This window comes from Cervus canadensis, chromosome 7 (genome assembly GCF_019320065.1).
Source record: "Cervus canadensis isolate Bull #8, Minnesota chromosome 7, ASM1932006v1, whole genome shotgun sequence".
Taxonomy (NCBI): domain Eukaryota; kingdom Metazoa; phylum Chordata; class Mammalia; order Artiodactyla; family Cervidae; genus Cervus; species Cervus canadensis.
Window position 1 is genome coordinate 4,290,517 of NC_057392.1, and position 27,688 is coordinate 4,318,204.

Genomic DNA, 27,688 nt, shown 5'->3' on the forward strand with positions numbered 1-27,688 from the left:
GATGAGGGAACTAATAATAGAATTAAACAGAAAATATAATGCTGTTATTTTCATAAATGCTGAAATAGCGTTTGACAAACTATAACATCCATTTCAGATAAAAGCACTCAGGAAAATAGGAATCGATGGATAGTACTTTGATATATCATAAATGTATACATATACATATATGTGTATATGTGTACAACATACACACGTGTGCATACACACATGCATGCTTGATGGGGAAATAAGACACCTTCCCACTAAAAACAAACTTGCTCATTATCTCCACTGCCATTTAATATTCAGTTGGAAGTATTGGCCAATGAACTTAGATTAGAGAAAACCATCAGAGGCATAAGATTTCGAAAAGACATGAAACTAGCCCTATTTACAGATGCCATGTAATATACTTGGAAAACTATAGAAAATATCAATAAACTAACTCAGACAACAAACAAATTCAGTAAAGAGAATATAAAAATCATAATCTTCATATAACTAGCACTAACCAGGTAGAAGACTTGTTGGAAAACCCAATTTGTAGTAGTAACAGAAAGAGATAATATACTTACAAATAAGCGTAACAAAAAATGTATAAACCAGTAAGGAAAACTTTGAAACACTCCTGATAGATGCAAAAATATAATAATTGATTTAAACAGAAATAATTGATTTAAACAGAAATACCCCTTATTTATTAAGTTGGCTCAATATTATGAAGATTTTAGTTCTTCCTAGTATAATATATAAATTTAATGCCATCCCAAAGATGCTAAGTTGGTTTTTTTTAAACTAGAAAACTTCATACTAATGTTCAGATGGAAGAACAGACATGTAAAAATAGCTAGGAAAAATATAAAAGTGTGATACTGATACATGAATAAACAGACCAGTGGGAAGAAACAGAAAGTCTGAAAATAGACCCAAGCATATGTGGACTTTTATGATATAAAAGTAACATTTCAAATAATTAGAGCAACATGGATTTTTTGACAACTGGTTAGGCATTTGGAAAATGATAAAATTGGATTCATACATTAAAAACGCTTTCTAAATAGATGTATTGAACACATAATTCTTTTGGAATTGGATAATTTTTGTTGAAAATACAAACCCAGTTTATGTAACCTAGAAGTGAAGTAAAACATTCTTAAGAACTTATTAAATAAGTATATTTTAAAATTATCTTTCTTTTAGTGTCTCATTTATATGTTTAGTATGAACTGCATTTATCTTTTACAACTAAAATGTTCTCTTCCTTACTATCTAGTTTTAGCAAGGTAATAAATGCCTATAATTGTATTAGTTTTGCTGTTTATTGGTTACTGGTTCATCTCTTTTAAGTATTTATGCCTGAATTAACCTATAATGTTAATTTAAGTGAGCTACTATTAAAGATTCTAGGTGAGATAAAGTTGTCTTTTTATTTTTCTTTCTAAATATATTACTCTAATTTGAATCACCGTTTTAATATGGAGTTTGAAATGCTTGTATGTGCATTACTTTTGCTAGCAGGAAAATTATGTAAATGAAGTAGTTCTAAAATGGTTAAAAAGATACAATGTCTAAATCTTACCTGGCTTGAGAGTAGTCACTTCTTATCCCTAAGTTTTTTATTACAGCATCCTCAGGAGGTGGATGAAGAAAGATTACTTGAACCAACGTATTTTTTTTCATAAAACCTACCTCTTTTTCCTGTGTCTTTTAAAAAAAAAATCATCCCCATCAAATTCTTTTCCTGTATCTTTTTCTCCTGTACTTGCTTTTTGTACTCTTAAGTTTTCTTATTTGAACTAATAACTCTTCCTTCTTGAATTACTTACTGAAATACCTATTATGCTTGAAAAATTACTCTGGGCTCTTTTTCATCTTTTTCTCTGCTTCTTTACCTTGTACACATATTTGTTAATGCACATATTGTATGATATTTTAATTATTTGTTTGTATATCTGTTTTCCCTTTAGGTTGTGAACTCATTGGAATAAAACCATGTCTTACTTCTGTATACTGATGTAATAATACTCAGTACCTATTTATTTAGTAGATTAATAATTAAAACTCTTAAACACACTTAATGATTCTAATCCTACAGAACATATTGTGAATTATAGTATGTGAACTCAGCAAAAACTCAGTGAAAAGATTGCAGAACAAGAGTTTAATTCTGTCAATATTTATCAGATATTCCTTAATGTTTTTAAGCTTTCTAGTTAGGAAAGTATACTAGTTTGTAGAAGATACATATAAACTTTCTTTCTACTTTTATTTTAGGAAAAACTGATCAAATATGCAACAGATAGTGAAACAGTGGAACCTGTTATCTCACAGTTGGTGACAGTGCTCTTGAAAGGTTGCCAAGATGCAAACTCTCAAGCTCGGTTGCTCTGTGGGGAATGTTTAGGGGAATTGGGGGCAATAGATCCAGGTCGACTAGATTTCTCAACCACTGACACCCAAGGAAAAGATTTTACATTTGTGGTAAGTTATGATAATTTGAAATGAAAAGAAGAGTTCTCTCTCCTAATGGGATTTCTGTGTTCCATTTATAAGAAACTATTCAGTTTGTCCTTCAGTTCAGTCGCTCAGTCGTGTCCGACTCTTTGCGACCCCATGAATCGTGGCACGCCAGGCCTCCCTGTCCATCACGAACTCCCGGAGCTTATTCAAATTCATGTCCATCGTTTCAGTGATGCCAACCATCTCATCCTCTGTCGTCCCCTTTTCCTCTTGCCTTCAGTCTTTCCCAGCATCAGGGTCTTTTCAAATGAGTCAGCTCTTCGCATCAGGTGGCCAAAGTATAGGAGTTTCAGCTTCAACATCAGTCCTTCCAATGAATATTCAGATTGATTTCCTTTAGGATGGACTGCTTGGATCTCCTTGGAGTCCAAGGGACTCTCAAGAGTCTTCTCCAACATCACAGTTCAAAAGCATCAGTTCTTCGGTGCTCAGCTTTCATTATAGCCCAACTCTCATATCCATACGTGACTACCGGAAAAACCATAGCTTTAACTAGACAGACCTTTGTTGGCAAAGTAATGTCTCTGCTTTTTAATATGCTATCTAGGTTGATCATAACTTTTCTTCCAAGGAGCAAGAGTCTTTTAATTTCATGGCTGCAGTCACCATCTGCAGTGATTTTGGAGCCCCCGAAAATAAAGCCTCTCACTGTTTCCAGTTTCCCCATCTGTTTGCCATGAAGTGACAGAACCAGATGCCATGATCTTTGTTTTCTGAATGTTGAGCTTTAAGCCAACTTTTTCACTCTCTTCTTTCACCTTCATCAAGAGGCTCTTTAGGTCTTCATCACTTTCTGCCATAAGGGTGGTACCATCTGCATATCTGAGGTTATTGATATTTCTCCTGGCAATCTTGATTCCAGCTTGTGCTTCATCCAGCCCAGCATTTCGCATTATGTACTCTGAATATAAGTTAAATAAGCACAGTGACAATATACAGCCTTGACAAACTCCTTTTCCTATTTGGAACCAGTCTGTTGTTCCATGTTCAGTTCTAACTGTTACTTCCTGACCTACATACAGGTTTCTCAAGAGGCAGGTCAGGTGGCCTGGTATTCCCATCTCTTTCAGAATTATCCACAGTTTATTGTGATCCACACAGTCAAAGGCTTTGGCATAGTCAATAAAGCAGAAATAGATGTTTTTCTGGAACTCTCTTGCTTTTTTGATGATCCAGCAGATGTTGGCAATTTTATCTCTGGTTCCACTGCCTTTTCTAAAACCAGCTTGAACATCTGGAAGTTCATGGTTCACATATTGTTGAAGCCTGGCTTGGAGAATTTTGAACATTATTTTACTAGTGTGTGAGATGAGTGCAACTGTGCAGTAGTTTGAGCATTCTTTGGCATTGCCTTTATTAGGGATTGAAATGAAAACTGACCTTTTCCAGTCCTGTGGCCACTGCTGAGTTTTCCAAATTTGCTGGCATATTGAGTGCAGGACTTTCACAGCATCATCTTGTAGGGTTTGAAATAGCTCAACTGGAATTCCATCACCTCCACTAGCTTTGTTCATGATGATGCTTCCTAAGGCCTGTTTGACTGCGCATTCCAGGATGTCTGGCTCTAGGTGAGTGATCACACCATCATGATTATCTGTGTCATGAAGATCTTTTTTGTACAGTTCTTGTGTATTCTTACCACCTCTTCTTAATATCTTCTGCTTCTGTTAGGTTCATAACATTTCTGTTCTTTATTGAGCCATCTTTGCATGAAATGTTCCCTTGGTATCGCTAATTTTCTTGAAGAGATCTCTAGTCTTTCCCATTCTGTTGTTTTTCTCTATTTCTTTGCACTGATCACTGAGGAAGGCTTTCTTCTCTCTCCTTGCTATTCTTTGGAACTCTGCATTCAAATGGGTATATCTCGTCTTTTCTCCTTTGCGTTTTGCTTCTCTTCTTTTCATAGTTATTTGTAAGGCCCCCTCAGACAACTATTTTGCCTTTTTGAATTTCTTTTTCTTGGGGATGGTCTTGATCCCTGTCTCCTGTACAGTGTCACGAACCTCCGTCCATAGTTCACCAGGCACTCTGTCTATCAGATCTAGTCCCTTAAATCTATTTCTCACTTCCCCTGTATAATCGTTAGGGATTTGATTTAGGTCATACCTGAATGGTCCAGTGGTTTTCCCTACTTTATTCAATTTAAGTTTGAATTTGGCAATAAGGAGTTCATGATTTGAGCCACAGTCAGCTCCCAGTCTTTTCTTCCTGACTATATAGAGCTTCTCCATCTTTGGCTGCAAAGAAATATAATCAGTCTGATTTCAGTGTTGACCATCTGGTGATGTCCATGTGTAGCGTCTTCTCATGTATTGTTGGAAGAGGGTGTTTGCTATGACCAATGCATTCTCTTTGCAAAACTCTATTAGCCTTTGCCCTGCTTCATTCTGTACTCCAAGGCCAAATTTATCTGTTACTCCAGGTGTTTCTTGACTTCCTACTTTTGCATTCCAGTCCCCGATAATGAAAAGGACATCTTTTGTGGTTGTTAGTTGTAAAAGGTCTTGTAGATCTTCATAGAACCATTCAACTTCAGCTTCTTCAGCATTACTAGTGGGGGCATAGACTTGAATTACTGTGATGTTCAATGGTTTGCCTTGGAAACGAACAGAGATCATTCTGTCATTTTTGAGATTGCATCCAAGTACTGCATTTCGGACTCTTTTGTTGACTATGAGGGCTACTCTATTTCTTCTAAGGGATTCTTGCCCACAGTAGTAGATATGATGGTCATTTGAATTAAATTCACCCATTCCAGTCCATTTTAGTTTGCTGACTCCTAAAATGTTGAAGTTCGTTGTTGCCATCTCCTGTTTGACCACTTCCAATTTGCATTGATTCATGGACCTAGCATTCCAGGTTCCTATGCAATATTGCTCTTTACAGCATCGGACCTTGCTTCTATCACCAGTCACATCCACAACTGGGTGTTGTTTTTGCTTTGGCTCCATCTCTTCATTCTTTCTGGAGTTAGTTTTCCATTGATCTCTGGTAGCATATTGGGCACCTACCAACCTGGGGAGTTCATCTTTCAGTGTCCTGTCTTTTTGCCTTTTCATGCTGTTCATGGGGTTCTCAAGGCAAGAATACTGAAGTGGTTTGCCATTCCCTTCTCCAGTGGACCACAGTCAGAACTCTCCACCATGACCCGTCTGTCTTGGGTGGCCCTACATGGCATAGCTCATAGTTTCCTTGAGTTAGACAAGGCTGTGGTCCCTGTGATTAGATTGGTTAGTTTTCTGTGAATGTGGTTTTCAGACTGTCTGCCCTCTGATGGAGAAAGATAAGAGGCTTATGAAAGGTTCCTTATGGTAAAGACTGACTGTGGGGGAAACTGGGTCTTGTTCTGATGGGTGGGGCCATGCTCAGTAAATCTTTAATTCAATTTTCTGTTGATGGGTGGAGGGAACCTGGTGCCAAACTATGGTGGAGGTAATGAAGATAATAGTGACCTCCCTCAAAAGATCCCGTGCATGTATTGCTACACTTAGTGCCCCCAACCCTGCAGCAGGCCACCACTGACCCAGGCCTCCACTGGAGACTCCCGGACACCCACAGCCAAGTCCGGGACAGTCTCTTGTGGGGTCACTCCTCCTTTCTCCTGGGTCCTGGTACATGTGGTTCTGTTGTGCCCTCCAAGAGTCTATTTCTCAGTCCGGTGTAAGTTCTGGCAGCTCTGTGGTGGGGTTAATGGCGACCTCCTCCAAGAGGGCTTATGCCATACCCAAGTCAACTGTACCCAGAGCCCCTGTCCCTGCAGCAGACCACCGCCGACCCGTTTTGTCTTTAGTGGCAACTTGATCTAAACTAGATAATTTAGGTGATTTCTGAGTTTATTCCTTAATACTACTGCAGAGACCTTTAGCCAAAAAATATAAAGTTGAAGCCTAGTCTGGAGTGCTGCATTCTTTTAAATAAACTTTCTAACATAATTGTGACAAATACTTAAAATCTAATTGATTATTTAAATTTTACTATTTAAACCCAATTGCTCAGTGTCTCCATGAGAAACTAATTTCCCAGGATGTTTTAATAGTGTGTATATAAAAATGTTTCCATGGTCAAATGAATGTGGGAAATCTGTAGAATGCAATTTAGGAAATTCTGTAGAACAAGTTTTCTTTTTAAGAGTGAAAAAACCAAAATATGCAAATTGCTGACTCTGTAAAAATTGAATGAATCTAACACTTTAAAAATAGTCTAAAAGCATTAGATTTGGCTTCTTAGCTACAGATTATATTTTAGACTTGGTACCAAACTTCGTTTGAACCTTACTGAGCTTTCCTTCTCTAAGTTAAATTCACTTAAGTAACTAAGTTAAATTCACCATGGTATGCACTGTACAATTTTAAGAAAATGTATACAAATTATCCTATAATTTTTTCTCTTTTTTTTTTGAGACTGGAGTAGAAGATTCAAATTTTGCCTATGGATTATTGATGGAACTAACAAGAGCTTACCTTGCGTATGCAGATAACAGCCGAGCTCAAGATTCAGCTGCTTATGCCATTCAGGTAAGAGTGTATGTAGACCTTACTGGCTTTATGTTATTAAATTCTATTAAGAAAGTTGTAAATTCTATACTTTAGGAACTCTTCATTTTTAACTATCATTTTTATTATCAAAATAATACAAGCATACAAGTTCTTGACAAAAATTTCAAGAGTACAGAAATGCACCCTCCTAACCAATTATTATACGTACTTTGACATTTTTTCTATTTATATACAAATATATATGTGTTCTCCAGCAAACAAGGAGATCATATTTGTTGATTTTCTTTTGTGTTTAACAGTATATCTTGTGTAATTTTCCATGTCAGTACATATAGCTCTAATTCATTCTTTTTGGTGACTTTATATTCAATATAACATACTGTAATTTGTTTAAAAAACGTTATTTAAGATAAGTAGGTTCTGTTCAATATCTTGTTTTTACAAAAAAATTATTTAGAAAACGTATGTACAATTTCTGAGTATTTGAGTGAGTATATCAATAATATAGATATCTTGAAATTAAAATCTCAGAGCAAATACAGAGCTTACATTTGATTATCAAAAAAGCTTCACCACTTTATACTCCCTTGACAAACCTGCCTTTAGTTAAAATTTTAAATCTTTGCCACTGTGACAGACAAAATATGATATTGTTTCATATTAATTTATGCTTAATTATAAGAGCAGTATAACATCTTTTACATATTTATTGCTTTTTTGTGAATTTTCTCTAAATGATCTTTTCCCATTTTTCACTTGGTAATGGTCTATTTTTTTAATTGACCTTTTAAGACCTATTTGGATGTAGTGGAAATTAACCCTATGTCTTCCATACATGTAACAAACACTTTTCCATTTTGATTTTCTTTGCCCCTTTTCATGATATTTTTTCAATTAAAATATTTTCTTATTTTGTTAGATATTCAGGTCTGAAATTCATGATTAGAGGCCTGAGTTAAAGATACAAATTGGAGGTGTTCATAGTTCATAGTAGATATGGTATTTAAAACTGTGTTTCTGAGGAAGTATGTGAGGTAGTTCTAGTAACTGAGACCTGGATAATGAGGAGTCACTGAGAAGAGGGAAAAAGTAAGAAAATGCAGAAGGAGCTACCAATAAGGTGGGAGAAGATGGCGTTCTGGAAGACAAGAAAGTGTTTCAGAAAGTATGTCTGTGTGTGTGTTAGTTACTCAGTCATGTTGGACTCTTTGCAACCCCATGAACTGAAAGCCCACCAGGCTCCTCCATCCATGAAATTTTCCAGGCAAGAATACTGAGCGGGTTGCCATTTCCCACTCCAGGGGATCTTTCCAACCCAGGGATATGACCCAGGTCTCCCACAGTGCAGGCAGACTCTTTACTGTCTGAGCCACCAGGGAAGCCCCTTCAGGAAGTATGGAGTGATCTGAACGCTGACCATATTCTATAGGTATAATAATTTCAGGACTAACAGTTGGCCATTGGCTATAGTAACATAGAGATCATTGCTGTCCTTGAAAAAAGCAGTTTCAGTGTAGTTTAGAAAGCCTCATCAGAGTATTTTTAAGAACATGGGGAGGAGAGGAATTAGAAGAATTACAGAAATGCTTTTGAAGAGTGTTGCTATCAAGGAGAGCAGAAGAATGAGATTGTAGCTAGGGAGGAAATAGGGGTAAAGATGGAAAAAATGACAATGTGTTCACATGTGCTTGGGAACAGTTCAGCAAGGGGAGAATAGTGATGATATAGAAGAGAACTGATGTAACACTATTTTAACTAGGTAAAGAGATGTGGAATACAGTGTACAAGTGGGAAGAATAGCCTTAATTAAAAGCAAAAACAGTTCATCTTTAGTAACAAGAGAGGAAGTAGAGCATATAAGCACTGATGTGGTATTGTCATGCTGGGGAGATATTAGCATGGAAGTTGTAGAGGTCTCTTGTGATTGCTTATTTTCTCAGTGAAATATGAAACAAGATGTACAACTGTAAGTATATTAGTGTTTTTTGTTTGTTTTTTTTTCCAACTTTGTAGAGATATAATTGACATACAGTACTGTATAAGTTTAAGGTGCATAGCATAATGATTTGACTTAGGTACATCATGAAATGATTATCACAAGTTTAATGAACATCCATTTATCTCATATAAATACAAAATTAAATTTTTAAAAAGTTAAATTTTTTTAGCACAAGGAATGTTTTCCCTTGTGATTAGAACTCAGATTTACCTTAACAGCTTTCATATATAACATATAGCAATGTTAATTATATTTATCATGTTATACATTATATCTCTAATATTTATAACTGGAAGTTTGTACCTTTTGATTTATCTAATTCTAAATATAAAGTACATATTCTGTTAGTGTTTATAATTGTTATTAATAGGAATATATCTGTTGCATATGGTCCTTTATAGTGGAATTGTAAAGAAAGAATAGTAGGTGATGAAAGATAATATCCTAACATTTGTCTTGTTTTGAAGATTGATATTAGAAAGGTTTTTTTCCTTCATCTATAAAATCCCACTTGTTTTATTTTCAGGAAAGTAAAATATAACCATTTCATTGCTGGATTTGACTAATAAATTGGTCTTTAACGTTTGCATCTTATTTTCAGAATTTTAAGCTCAGTATGTTATATCTAGAATTTGAAATATCTTGAATTTTTGAACTATTTTGGATTTATAGTACTTTAATTAAAATTCAGAAACTAAGATCATGGCATCTGGTCCCATCACTTCATGGGAAATAGATGAGGAAACAGTGGAAAGAGTGTCAGACTTTATTTTTTGGGGCTCCAAAATCCCTGCAGATGGTGACTGCAGCCATGAAGTTAAAAGACGCTTACTCCTTAGAAGGAAACTTATGACCAACCTAGATAGCATATTAAAAAGCAGAGACATTACTTTGCCAACAAAGGTCCGTCTAGTCAAGGCTATGGTTTTTCCAGTAGTCATGTATGGATATGAGAGTTGAACTGTGAAGAAAGCTGAGCACCGAAAAATTGATGCTTTTGGACTGTGGTGTCAGAGAAGACTCTTGAGAGTCCCTTGGACTGCAAGGAGGAGATCCAACCAGTCCATCCTAAAGGAGATGAGTCCTGGGTGTTCATTGGAAGGACAGATGATGAAGCTGAAACTCCAGTACTTAGGCCACCTCATGCGAAGAGTTGACTCATTGGAAAAGACCCTGATGCTGGGAGGGATTGGGGGCAGGAGGAGAAGGGGACGACAGAGGATGAGATGGCTGGATGACATCACTGACTCGATGGACATGAGTTTGAGCAAACTCCAGGAGTTGGTGATGCACAGGGAGGCCTGGTGTGCCACGATTCATGGGGTCGCAAAGAGTCGGACACGACTGAGCGACTGAACTGAGCTGAACTGAACTGAACTGAATTAAAATTCAGAAAAGGTCACACTCTAAAAATTCTGCAAGTATAGAAGATTCAAATTTTTTCCTCCAAATAACTCCTAGTCATTTTAGAACATGTTATATGTAGCATGCAAATTAAATGTTCCATTATTGGTACTACCACAGCTTTGTGACCTTGAGTAAGTCACCTGAATGGTTTTAAGCATTGAGATAAATCTAAGCAAGTTCATAATTGCAAAATGTTATAATTTTATATATTTTTCTATGTATTTTTATAGCTGTAGTATGTAGAATGTTGGTGGATGTAAAGATGTATCTGTTTCATTGATGATTTACAACTGTAAAATATATATTTGTAGGAGTTACTTTCCATTTATGACTGCAGAGAGATGCAAACTGATGGCCCCGGTCACCAATTGTGGAGGCGATTTCCTGAGCATGTTCGGGAAATACTGGAACCACATCTAAATACTAGGTCTGTAAACTCATTAATATTATTTGATAGAATTGTTTTTAACTTTATAAAATAAATGTTACTTTTGATATAACTTTTTAGCATTAAGTGTTTTTAGTATGTTCTAATATTTTTTTCCACTATGATTTATGTTTATAATCTAGTCAAAATGAGAACAATCTGCTCATTGTTTAAATTCTATAACTTTGAATATTTAGACAAATTCATTGAAGCTGAAAGGATTATCTTTTAATTCAACTGTCAGTAGTACTTTGGAAAAAATCTACTTTAAATTGAGTATGGGTTGAAACTTTTGATGTGTATGTGCTAAGTCACTTCAGTTGTGTCCAACTCTTTGTGACCCTTTGGACTATAGCCTGCCAGGCTCCTCTGTCCGTGGGATTCTTCAGGCACGAATACTGGAGTGGGTTGCCATGCCGTCCTCCAGGGGATCTTCCCTGACCAAGAGATTGAACTCGTGTTTCTTAAATCTCCTACATGGGCAGGCGGGTTCTTTACCACTAGTGCCATCTGGGAAGCCCTGTGAAAATATTTTCTTCTCCTTAAAAAAAAAAAAAAATTTCTTACCTTTTTTTTTTTGCCATTTTAAAAACTTTTGTTAGGATTGATTGAAGTCCATTAATTATTTTTAGTTAGAAACTTTAGTTTTAGGTAGTCTAAGTCCCAAAATTATTGGATATTTGACCTTGGATAAATTAGCTTTTGAATCCTAGTGCAGTACCTAGGCACATAGTAAAATTCTTTATAAGAGCCCTTAAGTATGTATACTTATTTGCTACATAGCTTTTAATATTTAGAAGCCTTTTAAACATCATTTTATTTCTTATGAATAGTACTATTTAAAGATATAGTTTATTAAGATAAAATAAAATTTGGTTTTTCTGTTTTGAGAACTCTATACTTCTCCATTTCTTTATCTGTATTTTATAGCACTTGTAGATGCTTAAGAGTTTCTGTGAACTAGATAGATAGATCTGTGAACTATGGTTCACAATTGCCACAGAAATAATTTTAGGAGAAAATATCAGGATGTGACTTGACAGAGCCTTACTTGTTCCCCAATATCCATAGTTTTCTAAGTTTAGCATAAAACCTGTAAAAATCATCCAGAGAATTATATTCATGATGGTTCAAAATAATGATGGTTAACTGAGAGACACTGGATTTTTCATTTTTTAGCAATTTACGATATAGTGAAATACATAATGTTTGCTGAGAACCTTGAGTGTAGGGCATTAATTATATTTGTCATTTCCAAACCTTACACTGGTGATTAAAAAGGAACCCACTCACCTCAATAATTGCTGTATACATGTGTAAGATGAGACCTGTTTGAACAGGTTTAAATGTTAGTGCTGAGGAGCAAATAGAAAGAATCATGTTGAAGTTATATAAGAGAGAGAAGTGATAATTGATAAAATAAGGCTCCAAGGAGCATCCAGAATACTAACCATATATCTCATGGGTGATTAAAGGAAGTGAAGTCTCTTTCTTTGTAATAGGGGAAGATAAAATGATGGATAGAACTTATTTACAAATTTAATTGTGGGGTTGTGTTAATGGTTTCTTTTTTCTCCATGAAGTAAGAAGTATAAGAGATAAGATTATTGGCTGAAAGTAGCAGTTCAGTGGTAATAGGTCATGTAAGGAGAATAATGATCATTTGAAATAGCCACTGTGGAAAACAGAAGAGAGAGCTGATAAGGAATATATAGGATTTCTGGGCAGCATAGAAGTCCATTGAGGTTGAAAACTAAGATATGTAGTAGTACTGATCTCATAAGCAATTTCATGATGTTTCCTCTGTCAGTGCAGTGGCCTTGATATCATTTCAGTGAAGGCAAGCATTTAGACTGATTGAAGATTTGAAGCTTGGTGGATGGCTCCAGCTGGTAAAGACAGTGTGGCAGTGGAGTGTATGGAGGATATTACCAAGAGAATGCTTGAAGTGAAGGACCATAGAAACCAAGCTGGTTAGGAAAAGAAGTAAATGAAAAGGAGGTATTATAGATTAGAAGAGTTTAGCAGAATCAAGAGACAGAAGATCTCAGTGAGAGAGAACAGATGTGTCAGTAACTGGGTGAAAGAACTGGAACTTTGGGAAACTGTGGCCGTAAAGTGTACATTTTGGAAGTGAAGAAGTTTCTCTGTTTTGGCAAGGGAGTCCTGAAAAAGTAGAGGAGAAGGTCATTGAGAAGTTTTCAGTTTGACTAGATGGTCCAACCAGACATTGAAGTCACTCAGGATGATAAGACTTGGGGAGGAAAGAAAATGCTGAGCAATCTGCTAAATTTATCAGTGAGTTGGTAGAAGTCCATGATGAGTAGAGTATAGTATATATATGTGAATGACTTGAACCTCAAAGGAACAGATCTTTTTTGTTCCAGGGTGGGGTTGGAAGGATCTGAAAGGAGCATTGAGGAAGGGAAGAAGCAGACTCAAATACTTTGATGTGCTTGGAGAGTTCAAGAATGACCTATCACCCCATCACTAAGAAGGCTTTAGGGAAAGTGGTGTCTAGTCAGATTTCAGTAAAGGCAAGGCTATATTGGGGTAGTCAGCAAAAGAGTTGATATAATTCCTTATACTAAAGTTCTAGACAGATGGATATATATATTTATTTTTTAATAAACAATTTTTAAATTACAGATATAAGAGTTCTCAGAAATCAACAGATTGGTCTGGAGTAAAGAAGCCAATTTTCTTAAGTAAATTAGGTAATAATTTTGCGGAATGGTCAGCGTCTTGGGCAGGTTATCTTATAACAAAGGTAAGAGAGCCTTGTCCAGAATTTAACTGAATAGAAATTGTAAAGGAAATGAGAACATTTATCTGAATGCATAGCACACACAGTAGGTACTGAAATATTTGTGCTGTTAGTGGTAGAAATTTTTGTAGAAAACGTTTACTAATAGAGAGTTTCTCTTTGTAACAGTTTCTGAGTAAGAAGGAAGTTTTCTAATCAAGCAAATAATTGTGTTCTTAATGTGTTTATAAAATGTCTATTACATTACATCCTATCATTTTATGTTTTAAATAATATTGTTTAAAAGCATATAAATGCCTTATCAGACTTTTTTATGTAAATAAAAAGATTTCTCAGGTAATAAAAAGATATATTATCCCTCAGTGGCCATTTCTAAAAGAGAATACATTATGTGAACTTCCTCCAAAATAAAAGTAATGTGAATGTGAAAGTTGTTCAGTCATATCTGACTCTTTGTGACCCCATGGACTATTCCGTCCATGGAATTCTCCAGGTCAGAATACTGGAGTGGGTAGCCTTTCCCTTCTCCAGGGGTTCTTCCCAACGGAGGGATCAAACCCAGGTCTCCTGCATTGCAGGTAGATTCTTTACCAGCTGAGCCACCAGGGAAACCCAAATAAAAGTAAAGGTTTTTTAAAAATGAAATTTCATGGAAAAATAGAGATATGTCCCTGATATTTTCGTTAATATGAAATTTTTACATATCTGACAGAAAAAAGGTACCTTTGTGTTCCCCCAAAATGTTTAATGTGTATTTAAATTTCACAACTTTTGTTGTTTATTCATATTTCTATTAGTGTTTTAAAGCATTATAATAAATTATATCTGATAATTTCAATAAAGGTTTTCTCTTTTTTAGTGAATATACTGAAAATATAATATGTGAAATGTTAAATTAATACTATTAAATTAATTACTTTCAGCTGTGGAATATTTTATTTAGCTGTATTTAGTTTTTTTTTTTAGTGAAGGATTTGTATTTGAAGAAGGAAAAACCTTTAAACTTTTATAGGAGAACATTAATGCTGGTAAATTGAGGGTTGGATCATACCAATAAAATTTGACTCTAACACCAAGTAATGTAAACTTTTTATTTCTTTTATTTTCTTTCCTATAGTTAATCATTGTTGATTACTTAATAAAAATGTGGTCTTGTGTGTAATTTGCTGGCCCAGGAAATACTTTCTGGTTACTTTCCTCATCTATTTGTTCAGGGAATAAATATGCTAAATTTAATGTAGCTAAGTAAAAGATAATGTAATTAGCAAAGTTAATCTGTAACAAAACGTGATGCATTTCAAAATGAAGTCTAGGGGGGAAAGACCATTTTTGCTGAGATAGTTGGCAGCCTAAGTAGCTATGTTGCTCTTGTAGGGGTCTCAGCAGTTTAGACACTTGACCAGAGGGATGGTGAGCTAAATCCTCCCTACTTGAGTGCCTTTCTTCATAGGAGAATACCTACTCTACAGTGATAGACTAGCTCACATGTTGTGTTTTGGTGTTAATCAAAAGAATAAAATGTACAAAACTACTCACTGTCTCTAAACCATTGGAGTTTATAGGTTCGGCATGATCTTGCCAGTAAAATCTTCACCTGCTGTAGCATTATGATGAAGCATGATTTCAAGGTGACCATCTATCTTCTTCCACATATTTTAGTATATGTTTTGTTGGGGTGTAATCAAGAAGATCAACAAGAGGTGAGATACATCATTTTATTTGGTTTCTGTTTGTACAAACATTTGGGAAATGTAGTTAGTATTAAAAAGGCTATGTATTAGTTGGAAATGTAGATCAATGTATGCTATGTAATGACATATCTAAACACTTACAAAATCCTTTTTTAAACTTTTATTTATCAAAGAGTTGTTTAATGCCTAGTTCATACCCTTTGCCTATTTGGGGTTGTGTATGCGTGTGCCTTTGTGGATAATCAGTAGGAGTTTGATACGTATTCTGGATACCAATTTGTGCCAGTCGTGTCGTAGAAAACTTTTTTCCAGTTTATGGTTTTCTTTTTAACCTTTGCTTATATCTTTTGCCATGAGAAATTTTAAATATAAATGCCAAATTTGTATATCTTTTATAACTTTTTAATGTTAAGCCTTTTATGCGGTGCCTTCTCTTATCCAGTGTCATGAACATATTTTCTTTTGATTTTTTTTGTTTGTACATGCCCTTCAATTACTCTGAAATGATTTCTGCAGATACTGTATTTATTTTTGTGACTCTCTTTTTTTGTTTTTTGTTTTGTTTGTTTTAATAGCAACTCTGCTTTATTTTCTTAAATATTAACTAATATACTAAGCATTTGGCACGAATCCAAAATATGACAAAAGTCACGATTAACTTTTTATTTCAAATATATCATTTTAGTTTAAAAGGCCTTAAGAGGCTTGCAGGTTCAAGCTTGACAGATTTCCTACTGTCAAAACCAAGAAACCTTAGAAAATGAGAAGAAGGGCACTCTGTGCCCTTTTGATCTGATTCAGTAAGGCAACAAAGCAACTTTGCAGAGTGATTTTGTTTTGCTTTAGAATTGGTGTGTCATTACAGAGCATGGTCTGTAATTCCATTTTATTGATGAGGAAATTAAGACACAGAGAGGTTAAATGACATGGAAACACAGACTCTTTGAGTACAAGGGACCTTAGAATTAACACAGATCAGATTTTGGAGGCAAAAAAGTTTTGCTTTGAGAAAAGGGCCCACCTTAATTAAGAAAATCAAACTGCAGGCTAGTACCCTAACTTCTCATGACTGCCTCCCTTGAACCTCTGTATATTCAGTGCTTAAGTGCTCCACGATATTGTCACTCTATTTACACCTTATCATATGCTACCTTGTATTGTTCATGTGTGTACATCATGTGTACACACAAGGGGGCTTCCTTGGAGCAGAACCCATAGCTGGAGAATGTCTGAATCCTACCACAGGGCTTTGCACATGAATATCTACTTGCCTGTTTGACAGTGACATCCTAGAAACTGCCACAGTGAGCAGCGGGCTTTCCTTTTGTTTGAAGTGTCTGTTTGCGGATAAAGCACAAAAAAGACATCATAATCTCTCACAGGCGCTTGGATAGTCTCAACCATCTTGGCCAAGTCTATTTTTGTGACTCTTTTACAGTATATTTTGTCTTCAGAGAAGCATTTTATTGGTTTAATTTTAATGAGAAAGATAATTTATTATTAATCCATCATGGATTTTTTTTTCTTTTGAAAATTATTCCCTTAAAATGGTCAACCTTATATATCAGGTAATAGTAAAATGGTATTATGTAGATAAATCATTAACCATAAAATGGTTCTTCTTAGGTTTATGCAGAAATTATGGCAGTTCTAAAGCATGATGATCATCATACCTTAAGTACCCAAGACAGTGCATCTGATCTGTGTCAACTCAGTACACAGACTGTGTTCTCCATGCTTGACCATCTCACACAGTGGGCAAGGCACAAGTTTCAGGCACTGAATGCTGAAAAATTTGCACAAGGCAAATCAAATAGAGAGAAGGTGGACTCTGTGGGTAAGTCATAAGTTCTGTATACTTCCTTCTCTTTATTATTAACCAGTTAGCTCCTTCCTATATCAATTCTATAATTTAAGCATAAGATTTTAAAAGACCTATATTTTCTTGCATGCCTTTTACCCCTATCTCCCCAGGAGATGGCCTTGTCTGAGAAAAGGTGGTTACTTTATAGTAAGAAAGCCTCTCTTTAAACTCTTACTCTCAGTTCCTTAAGCAAAACATATACCTAATTTTTCTTTGCATAAAATAAGGTTTATATTATCTCCCCTAGAAGATTGAGGATTAAGTGGGTTGATGATTATATATACTAAATTGTAAAGTGTGAAATAAATGCTAGGTTAATGTTGTTATTAACCCACTCCTCACTGTTAACTCATTTATTCCATGTTCCCTCAATGTGTGTATACATTGTATGTATACGTATATGTGTATGTATATAAGTGTTCTTTATCTTTTTTTACTTATGAGATACTCTTTATAGTCATTTTCACATTTAAGTTTTACATTTCAAAGGTTTTACTTTCATTCATTTCATGACCTATTTTTTTTTTATTCATTTCACTTATTTTATTCTTTTTTTCCCTGTCCCTGGTAGTGTTTGGTATCCAGCAGCCTCTCCAAATATGCTTAGTATGGGGAGGGGGGAGGGAGAGGGGTTCAGGGCAGGGTGACACGTACACCCATGGCTGATTCATGTCAATATATGGCAAAAACCACCACAATGTTGTAAAGTAATTAGCCTCCAATTAAAATTAATTAATAATAAAAGGAATTAGTAATATTGTTAATCTGTACTGCTATGTACTTATCTACCCCATATTGTTTGTAAACAAATCCTAGGTATCATTATTTCATGTATAATATTTGAGAGTGTAGCTCGAAAAGATAAGGACTCTTTGCAAATATGATACCTAAAAAAACTGGTCATTATCCCTTAATATCAAATATCCAGTTTCCGAAGTTCTAATTATCTCATGAATGTCATATTTTTAAATAATTTGTTTGAATTAATTTACAAACAATATTCACACTTTACAGATTCATTCAGTTCAGCATTGTTATATCTTTTGAGTCTGAAGATTCTCTCCAAGATGGAGGGGATAAATGTATACATATAGCTAATTCACTTTGTTGTACAGCAGAAACTAACACAACATTGTAAAGCAATTATATACAATTAAAAAAACACCAATACAAAAAAATAAAATACAGATTCTCTCGCCAAAAAAAAAAAAAATATGGTTAGTATATATTACAACACTAATACCCTGTTACACCTGCTAACATGCTATTTTTTTCCCTTTGATATTACAACTCCCACTAAGGTGACTAAAAGAGGAATCTCATTAGAGTCTAAAATGATACTTTCCCCTATGATATAAGCATTTGGTAAGATTTTGTTGAATTACATTCTTCAGACATTAATAGATACACTTAATGTCTTTAAACTTTTGTACTTTTCATTCTTGTGGCAAATGGGTAAAGTATATGATCATTCTGCTTCTCTGTACTTCAGCCATTTTAGTGAGAAAACATGATTTTCCCCCAAAGCTTTGAGACTAATTGGAAAAACTGACTAAGACCCTTAAAGAGGCCTTTACTTAAGTTCTCCACTTGTGAGCATCTCCTTCTCGTTCCTCTATCAGTGGAAACACGTACATTCCTGTTAAACACAATAGTTATTGTTAAGCTATTGTTATTGTTAAGCTATTAACAATTGTTAAACTATTGTTAAGCACAATAGTTTATTTTTTTTAGGATATTTTGGACTGACAAATAATTATCTTTTTAGGGGAATGTTTTTCTCTACAATATGACTTTTTTTTCTACAACATATTGATATGTTTTATGTTAACTCTACAATTAAATGTTTGTTTTCTGTTTCTGCATGTGAAAATGGTACATAAAAACCAAACACAAACTGTTATCATTTCTTACTAACATTGTAATGAAAATTCTAGCTTTTAAGAGTAACATTTGTAATGTTTCAAAAGTACAATACCTTTAACATTTCTCATAATTTGAAATGAATTACAAATTTTGATGGAAGTAAGAAACTTATTTTAAAAATAATTTCATTTAAATTTACTATCTGGATTATGAAATTTGTTTTCTGTTTTCTACATGCGGTTATGAGTCATTATTAAAAGCTATGGCTTTTAAATAAGACTTCTTAAACTAGCTAGTCCAGATGTTTCTCAGTTAGGTCTTTTCTTAGATTCTTTTAAAGAAAATTACCATTTTAAAGTATTTGTGATTTTACTTGAAAGGCACTTTTACTTTCTATTTCCAGCTTAATAGTTAATGTTGTAGATATAGCAACACAGGAAAGAAATAGATTGTTAATAAAGAATTCTAAACTTTAAAAAGAAAGCTATTTCCATAATTCTGCTTTTTCCCAACTCATATTTTATCAGTTTTTATAGTTATTAATAATAAATAACTCATCTTTGTATCTTTTGTGCATGTGTGCTAAGTCACATCAGTCGTATCCAACTCTGTGCGACTCTCTGGACTGCAGCCTGCCAGGCTCTTCTGTCCATGGGATTCTGCAGGCAAGAATGCTGTAGTGGGTTGCCTTGCCCTCCTCCAGGGGATCTTCCCACCACAGGGATCGAACCTGCATCTCTTACGTCTAATCTGCATTGGCAGGAGGATTCTTTGCACGCTAGATCTTTTGCATCATCTTTATATATCCTCAACATTTAATGTGAATTTACATTTAATCCTTACAACCTTTAAGGAAAGCAAAACAGATGCTAGTATTTATAGGAAAGTGTGTGTGTTAGTTGCTCAGTCGTGACTGATTCTTTGCAACACCATGGACTTTAGCTCCCCAGGCTCCTCTGTCCATAGAAACAGAAGTCCAAATAAGTTAAATGACTGTTTAAAGTAAGGTAAGTAATAATTGCTGTTGGAGCAAGAGTCCTCTGAGCAGTCATCTTGCTCGTAGTTACATTCTAAATAAGATACACTGGTACATGTAGATTAATTTATTTCATAAAATAAAATAAATTTAAATGTATATGTTTAAAATTTTATCTTCTAAGTTTTTAATTACTCAATTATCTTTTTATGATCTAGTGTCTACTGTGGATTATGAAGACTATCAGAGTGTAACTCGTTTTCTAGACCTCATACCTCAGGATACTCTGGCAGTAGCATCCTTTCGCTCCAAAGCATACACACGAGCTGTAATGCACTTTGAATCATTTATTACAGAAAAGAAGCAAAACATTCAAGAGCATCTTGGATTTTTACAGGTTTGAAATTAATATAGTGAACTTAATAATAATGTTTAATATTGCTAGTCTTTTATATTTAGATTGTTCATTTTATTGGTTTAGATGATAATACTATGATTGTGTATAGAAGAAAAGAAAGTTAGGACCAGTAGGGTAATACAGTGAATTAAATAAGAGGCCAAGATTGGTGGGCTTCTTTTCAGGTTGAAAAGCAGAATGCTGTGAGAGAACTGGAAAATAAGTAGCTTGTAGTCTTTTGGTGACAGTCTCTCCTGTCTTTGTTTGCCTCCTTGTCTAGCATTAGTCTCTTCTTAATTGTTAAAGTCATTCCTTTATTAGGGCATTCAGCTCCCATGTCTTTCTCCCTCTGTATTGTATTCACCTTGTAAGACTCCAATCCTGAATAAACTTACCCATGTGTTTTCCCATTGTTTGCGTGTAAGCAGCTGAACATCACTAGAGAAAAATCACACAGTGAATATTTAACTGGTTTTCCTTTACATTCATAATCTCAAACTTCCGCAGAACTCTTTAACACTGCCTTAAGTCTGTGTGTCTCTAGTTAAGACTACTTTCCCTCTCTTCATGATGACTATTTCTTACCTTCTCTTCATGTCTCTTCTCACTTCACTTACTCTCAATTGATGACCTTGCTTTATTGTTCATTAGGAAAATAGAAGCCAAATCTACCAAATCTGAAAATTCAGTGGATTCTGCACCACATTCTTTTTCTTCTCTATTCTGTGCCTAAGGAAGAATCCCTTCCTGCCAAAATTCAGTTCTCCTACTTTTATTTTTTATTTCAAGTATTTGACTCCTTCAGATATTCCTTCTTTCTCCAGTATGATTAACTTTTCTTTCTCAACCAGAGTACATAGAGTATATAGACATGTTCTGGTATCACCTATTTTAATTTTTTGGTAATTCCCTTGAAAAGATCTTACAGTATCTTTTTTCAGATACCTCCCAACTTTCTGTTTCCCTCCATAGCCAGTTTTTAAAAGAATTGCCCATCTTCTCTATAGACCTTGGTTTCTTATTTACTCTTTGCCCATTCCAATAAGAGTTCTTTCTCCATTCAACTGACTCTATTCTTGCTAAGAAAATCACTGACATATATATATATATATATATATATATATATATATATACACACTATTATGTATAAAATAGACAACTAATGAGAAACTTTTCATACTGTTCATGGGATGAAGCACAAGCTGGAATCAAGGTTGCCTGGACAAATATCAGTAACCTCAGATATGCAGATGACACCACCCTTATGGCAGAAAGTGAAGAAGGACTAAAGAGCCTCTTGATGAAAGTGATAGAGGAGAGGGGAAAAAGTTGGCTTAAAACTCAACATTCAGAAAACTAAGATCATGGCATCCGGTCCATCACTTCATGGCAAATAGATGGGGAAACAATGGAAACAGTGAGACACTTTATTTTTTGGGACTCCAAAATCACTGCAGATGGTGACTGCAGCCATGAAATTAAAAGACATTTGCTCCTTGGAAAAAAGCTATGACCAACCTAGACAGCATATTGCTCCTTGGAAGAAAAGCTATGACCAACCTAGATAGCATATTAAAAAGCAGTGACGTTCCTTTGTCAAGAAACATCCATCTAGTCAAAGCTATGGTTTTTCCAATAGTCATGTATGGATATGAGAGTTGGGCTACAAAGAAAGCTGAGCACTGAAGAATTGATGCTTTTGAACTGTGGTATTGGAGAAGACTCTTGAGAGTCCCTTGGACTGCAAAGAGATACAATCAGTCAATCTGGAAGAAATCAGCCCTGAATATTCATTGGAAGGACTGATGCTGAAGCTGAAACTCCAATATTTTGGGCACCTGATGCAAAGAACTGACTCATTGGAAAAGACCCTGATGCTGGGAAAGATTGAAGGTGGGAGGAGAAGGGGATGACAGAGGATGAGATGGATGGCATCACTGACACGATGGATATGAGTTTGACTAGGCTCTGGGAGTTGGTGATGGACAGGGAAGCCTGGTGTGCGGCAGTCATGGGGTCGCAAAGAGTCGGACACAACTGAGCGACTCAACTGAACTGAATGAGAACCTACTGTATAGCACAAAAACTGTACTCAATACTCTGCTCTGTGGTGACCTAAATGGGAAAGAAATCTTAAAAAGAGGGGATATGTGTATATGGTTAGCTGATTCATTACTCTGCTGACAAACGTCTGTATAGTCAAGGTTATGGTCTTCTCCATGGTCACATACTGTTCTGAGAGCTGGACCATAAAGAAGCCAGAGAGCCAGAGAATTGGTACCTTCAAACTGTGGTGCTGGAGAAGATTCCTATGGGTCCCTTGGACAGCAAGGAGATCAAACCAGTCAATATTAAAGGAAATCAACCCTAAATACTCATTGAAAGGACTGATGCTGAAGCTGAAACTCCAGTACTTTGGTCACCTGATATGAAGAACTGACTCAATGGAAAAGACCCTGATGCTGGAAAAGATTGAGGGCAGAAGAAGAGGGCTTCAGAGGATGAGATGGTTGGATGGCATCACCAATGCAATAGACACGAATTTAGGCAAACTCCAGAAGATGGTGAGGGACAGGGAAACCCGGCGTGCTACAGTCCCTGCATTTGCAAAGAGTTATACACGGCTGGGTGACTGAACAACAACGACATAGCTGATTCACTTTGTTGCACAACAGAAACTAACACAACGTTGTAAAGCAACTATTCACCAATAAAAGTTTAAAAAGAGAGAAAATTGGTGGCCTCCATGTTGCCAAATAATAAATACCTCCCAGTCCTCATTTTCTTAACCTCATGGGATCATTTGACCACTCCTTTATTAAGATATTTTCTTTTCTCCCACAACTTCTGGGATACCACATATTCTAGGTTTCTTCAAGCTAGTCTCCTCTCAGTTTCATTTGCCAGTTCTTCCTCATCTATAAATATAGAAGTACTCTAGTGTCCTCTTTTCTCTCCCTCTGTTCATTTCATAAATCATTTCATCCTTTCCCCTGCCATCTTTGTGCTAACTGGTCCCAAATTTTTATCTTCAGCCTGAATATCTCCTTTGAACCCAGATTTAGTGTCTTGTGTTTCTTGTTATTCAGTCTCTAGGTCGTGTCCAACTCTTTGTGACCCCATGGACTGCAGCACAACAGGCTCACTTGTCCTTCCCAGTATCTCAGAGTTGGCTCAAATTCATGTCCATTGAGTCAGTGATGCTATCTAACCATCTCATCTACTGTTGCCCCCTTCTCTTTTTGCCTTCAGTCTTTCCAAGCATCAGTGTGTTTCTTGAAAGTATGTTAATGCCAATATATTAAATTCTTGTTTAAAATATTTTTAAATTTTAGAGTGTAACTTATAGACTATACTCAACAGAATTTATTATAGATTGGATTTTTACAAGAGTTCAAGACCTTGAGAGTCTTTACAGTTCTCATTGTCACTAGCAGTTACTAGTAGAGATTTGTATTTAAGTGGAATAGAATGACTTAAAATAAGTTTGCAGTTTTAATGTGAATCTACCCTGAAACAAATATTTATTGCTGCTTTGAGGAAAAAAATGCTTATATGCTTTTTTACATGAACGGGTGGTTTTATTTCTAGTTGTGTCTTTTTTCTTATTTCATTGTTTCTTTAATGATTGAACAAAGAAATTATATGCTGCTATGCATGAACCAGATGGAGTGGCTGGAGTAAGCGCAATTCGAAAGGCGGAACCATCTCTGAAAGAACAGATCCTTGAACATGAAAGCATCGGCTTACTGAGGGATGCCACTGCTTGTTATGACAGGGCTATTCAGTTAGAACCAGACGAGGTAAGAAAAGAAATGAAAGGCAACATAATAAAAAGAACTGTGAACTAGAATCTCTGGAAACCTTAATTTCAGTACTGTCTCTACCAGTGTCACTCTGTGTCTGGAAAATATTTAACCATCTCTGAACTTGAGTTTCCTGATTGATAAAATTATAGACATGTTAGATGATCTCAAAGATCCTTTCCAGTACCAAATTTCTATGACCTTACAAATCCCCCAAATGAATGAGATTTATTGTGGAATATACTTGGTTTTAAGCTGTATGTTCAGTTACTCTGAAATTAATGTAATTTTGCTTTACTATTAAAAGTATAAGATTTGCATCAATTTTTTATAATAATAGTGATTCTCTATAGCATAAGAAACTTTTTCAGATTACACATGCCCCATCACCATCTGGGAGTCTCTGAAATGATCCCTTAGTATCACTGAGCTACAGTTACTAATGGGGGCATGTCATGTTTCTCATGTATATTAGAACAGGAAAGAGGTTTAGAATCATTGGTTTACAATATTGGCTTAGAATCTCTCTAATCTTAGGTATTCCTTTTTTGTCATAATTGGCCTGTTCTTTTTCTCAGAAGTTCAGTGTATAGGGCCTTTATTTTTCACAATCTTGTTCTCAATTTTAAAGACTACTTCATAATCCTATTTAACTTTTCAGTTTCTATAGCCTAAAATCTATATTAATAATATTGTAACCTTTGAGTTTAATTTTTACATGAGAAATGACAGTCTTTAAACGAAGTATTAAGAAATACTGTTACTTTTATATTTGTTCTGAGCCAAAAATTAGACCTTATCTGGGAAAAATAATAAATTCAATCTGAGATATTTTTTAGGTTGTCTGAATTAAAAAAAAAAAACAATTCAGATGTGTATAGGACGTCGGCAGAGGACTCTGCCATATAGCCGAGCAAGTCACTTGTTAAACTAAGAAAGGTAGGCTCAGTGAAGAAGATAGCATTTTCTAAGGACTAGCAGTTTAAACACTTTTTGGTTCCTAAGATGTATTTGAAGTAATAATTGCTATTTTAAATACTTTTAAATTTCCAGATCATTCACTATCATGGTGTTGTGAAGTCCATGTTAGGTCTTGGTCAACTGTCTACTGTAATCACTCAGGTGAATGGAGTGCATGCTAACAGGTAATGCTTTTTTTTTTTTTTTTCCCCAGGTAATGCTTTTTAAAAGAATTTTTTTTTTTTTTTTTTTTTGAAATGGGAAATTTTAAATTGACTGATTGGGTTGAAATAATGTTTACTAAAGTAATGAAATCTTTTCTGTTTTCATGGTTTTGGACATAAGCACCAAAAAATATTTTGTCCTACTCTCTCTCTTGTAAGTCAGTCTAGCACTTAACAGCTTATCTTTTGTGCAAAGAATCATCTTTGAATTAAATTTGCTTTATGACAGGAACCTGCCTGTCTTTACCTACTATGGGTGAAGTTCATATTCATACTTCCAAAGGGTATCTAAGCTCTGCCTACATAATCAGCACCAGTTATTTTATGTGTTGGAGAGAGGGAAATTTTGTGACTGAATTAAAGAATACCACTCGAAAATTTAGGGGTTGTTTTCCCCTAAAAGACTAATAAAAATGAAAACAACCTTCCTTTCCTAAAGAAAATAGGTTTCTTATGGCAAACCAAATGATATCCCCCAAAAAGTGCTTATATGTGGCAAAGATTAAGTCGTGCATGTTTCTTTCAATATAAAGAATAATTAGGAAGGTTGGTTTTGCTTTTGAAACTTCCTTGGCTCTGCCAGCTGAAAGCCTTTTTCCTTAATATGTTTGCCAGACCCCAAATGACTTTTCAGGACAGTGTTCAGTTCAGTTCAGTTCAGTTCAGTCACTCAGTCATGTCCGACTCTTTGCGACCCCATGAACCTCAGCACGCCAGGCCTCCCTGTCCATCACCAACTCCCGGAGTTACCCAAACCCATGTGCATTGAGTTGGTGATGCCATCCAACCATCTCATCCTCTGTCGTCCCCTTCTCCTTCTGCCCTCAATCTTTCCCAGCATTGGGGTCTTTTCAAATGCGTCAGCTCTTCGCAACAGGTGGCCAAAGTATTGGAGTTTCAGCTTCAACATCAGTCCTTCCATTGAACACCCAGGACTGATCTCCTTTAGGAGGACTGGTTGGATCTCCTTGCAGTCCAAGGGACTCTCAAGAGTCTTCTCCAACACCACAGTTCAAAAGCATCAATTCTTTGGCGCTCAGCTTTCTTCATAGTCTAACCCTCACATCCATACATGACTACTGGAAAAACCATAGCCTTGACTATATGGACATTTCTTGACAAAGTAATGTCTCTGCTTTTAATATGCTGTCTAGGTTGGTCATAACTTTCCTTCCAAGGAGTAAACGTCTTTTAATTTCATGGCTGCAATCACCATCTGCAGTGATTTAGGAGCCCCCAAAAATAAAGTCAGCCACTGTTTTCCCATCTGTTTGCCATGAAGTGACAGAACCAGATGCCATGATCTAGTTTTCTGAATGTTGAGCTTTAAGCCAACTTTTTCACTCTCCTCCTTCACCTTCATCAAAAGACTCTCTAGTTCTTCTTTGCTTTCTGCCATAAGGGTGGTGTCATCTGCATATCTGATATTTCTCCAGGCAATCTTAATTCCAGCTTGTGCTTCTTCCAGCCCAGCATTTCTCATGATGTACTCTGCATATAAGTTAAATAAGTAGGGTGACAATATACAGCCCTTACACTCCTTTTCCTATTTGGAACCAGTCTGTTGTTCCATGTCCAGTTCTAACTGTTACTTCCTGACCTGCATATAAGTTTCTCAAGAGGCAGATCAGGTGGTCTGGTATTCCCATCTCTTTCAGAATTTTCCACAGTTTGTTGTGATCCACACAGTCAAAGGCTTTGGCATAGTCAATAATGCAGAAATAGATGTTTTTCTGGAACTCTCTTGCTTTTTCAGTGATCCAGCGGATGTTGGCAATTTGATCTCTGGTTCCTCTGCCTTTTCTGAAACCAGCTTGAACATCTGGAAGTTTTCATGGTTCACGTATTGCTGAAGCCTGGCTTGAAGAATTTTGGGCATTACTTTACTAGCGTGTGAGATGAGTGCAACTGTGCGGTAGTTTGAGCATTCTCTGGCATTGCCTTTCTTAAGGATTGGAATGAAAACTGACCTTTTCCAGTCCTGTGGCCACTGCTGAGTTTTCCAAATTTGCTGGCATATTGAGTGCAGGACTTTCACAGCATCATCTTGTAGGGTTTGAAATAGCTTAACTGGAATTTCATCACTTCCACTAGCTTTGTTCTTAATGATTCTTCCTAAGGCCCATTTGACTTCACATTCCAGGATGTCTGGCTCTAGGTGAGTGTCCGGACAGTGATATCTGGTCAAACGGATGGGATCATCTTACTTTACCAAAGAGCACAGGCCACTGTTTTTAGTTAGTTCATGCAGTACTTCTAAATACAGGTTCTATAAATTCCAAACTATGATTTTAAAGACCACTGTT

The 27,688-nt window shown here is 35.6% G+C and overlaps 1 protein-coding gene across 2 annotated transcripts in view; it reads left to right on the forward strand.

The window, feature by feature from the left end:
* The window catches only part of ATR (ATR serine/threonine kinase), a 116,559-nt gene that overhangs the window by 50,928 nt on the left and 37,943 nt on the right, over positions 1-27,688 (forward strand). For both annotated transcript variants that reach the window (XM_043474206.1, XM_043474208.1), the window contains exons 22-30: positions 2,257-2,463; positions 6,903-7,016; positions 10,716-10,831; positions 13,481-13,601; positions 15,161-15,298; positions 16,916-17,126; positions 20,214-20,392; positions 24,031-24,195; positions 25,252-25,343. In XM_043474206.1, the coding sequence (XP_043330141.1) occupies positions 2,257-2,463; positions 6,903-7,016; positions 10,716-10,831; positions 13,481-13,601; positions 15,161-15,298; positions 16,916-17,126; positions 20,214-20,392; positions 24,031-24,195; positions 25,252-25,343 (1,343 nt within the window). The remainder of the gene's footprint in view (positions 1-2,256; positions 2,464-6,902; positions 7,017-10,715; positions 10,832-13,480; positions 13,602-15,160; positions 15,299-16,915; positions 17,127-20,213; positions 20,393-24,030; positions 24,196-25,251; positions 25,344-27,688) is intronic.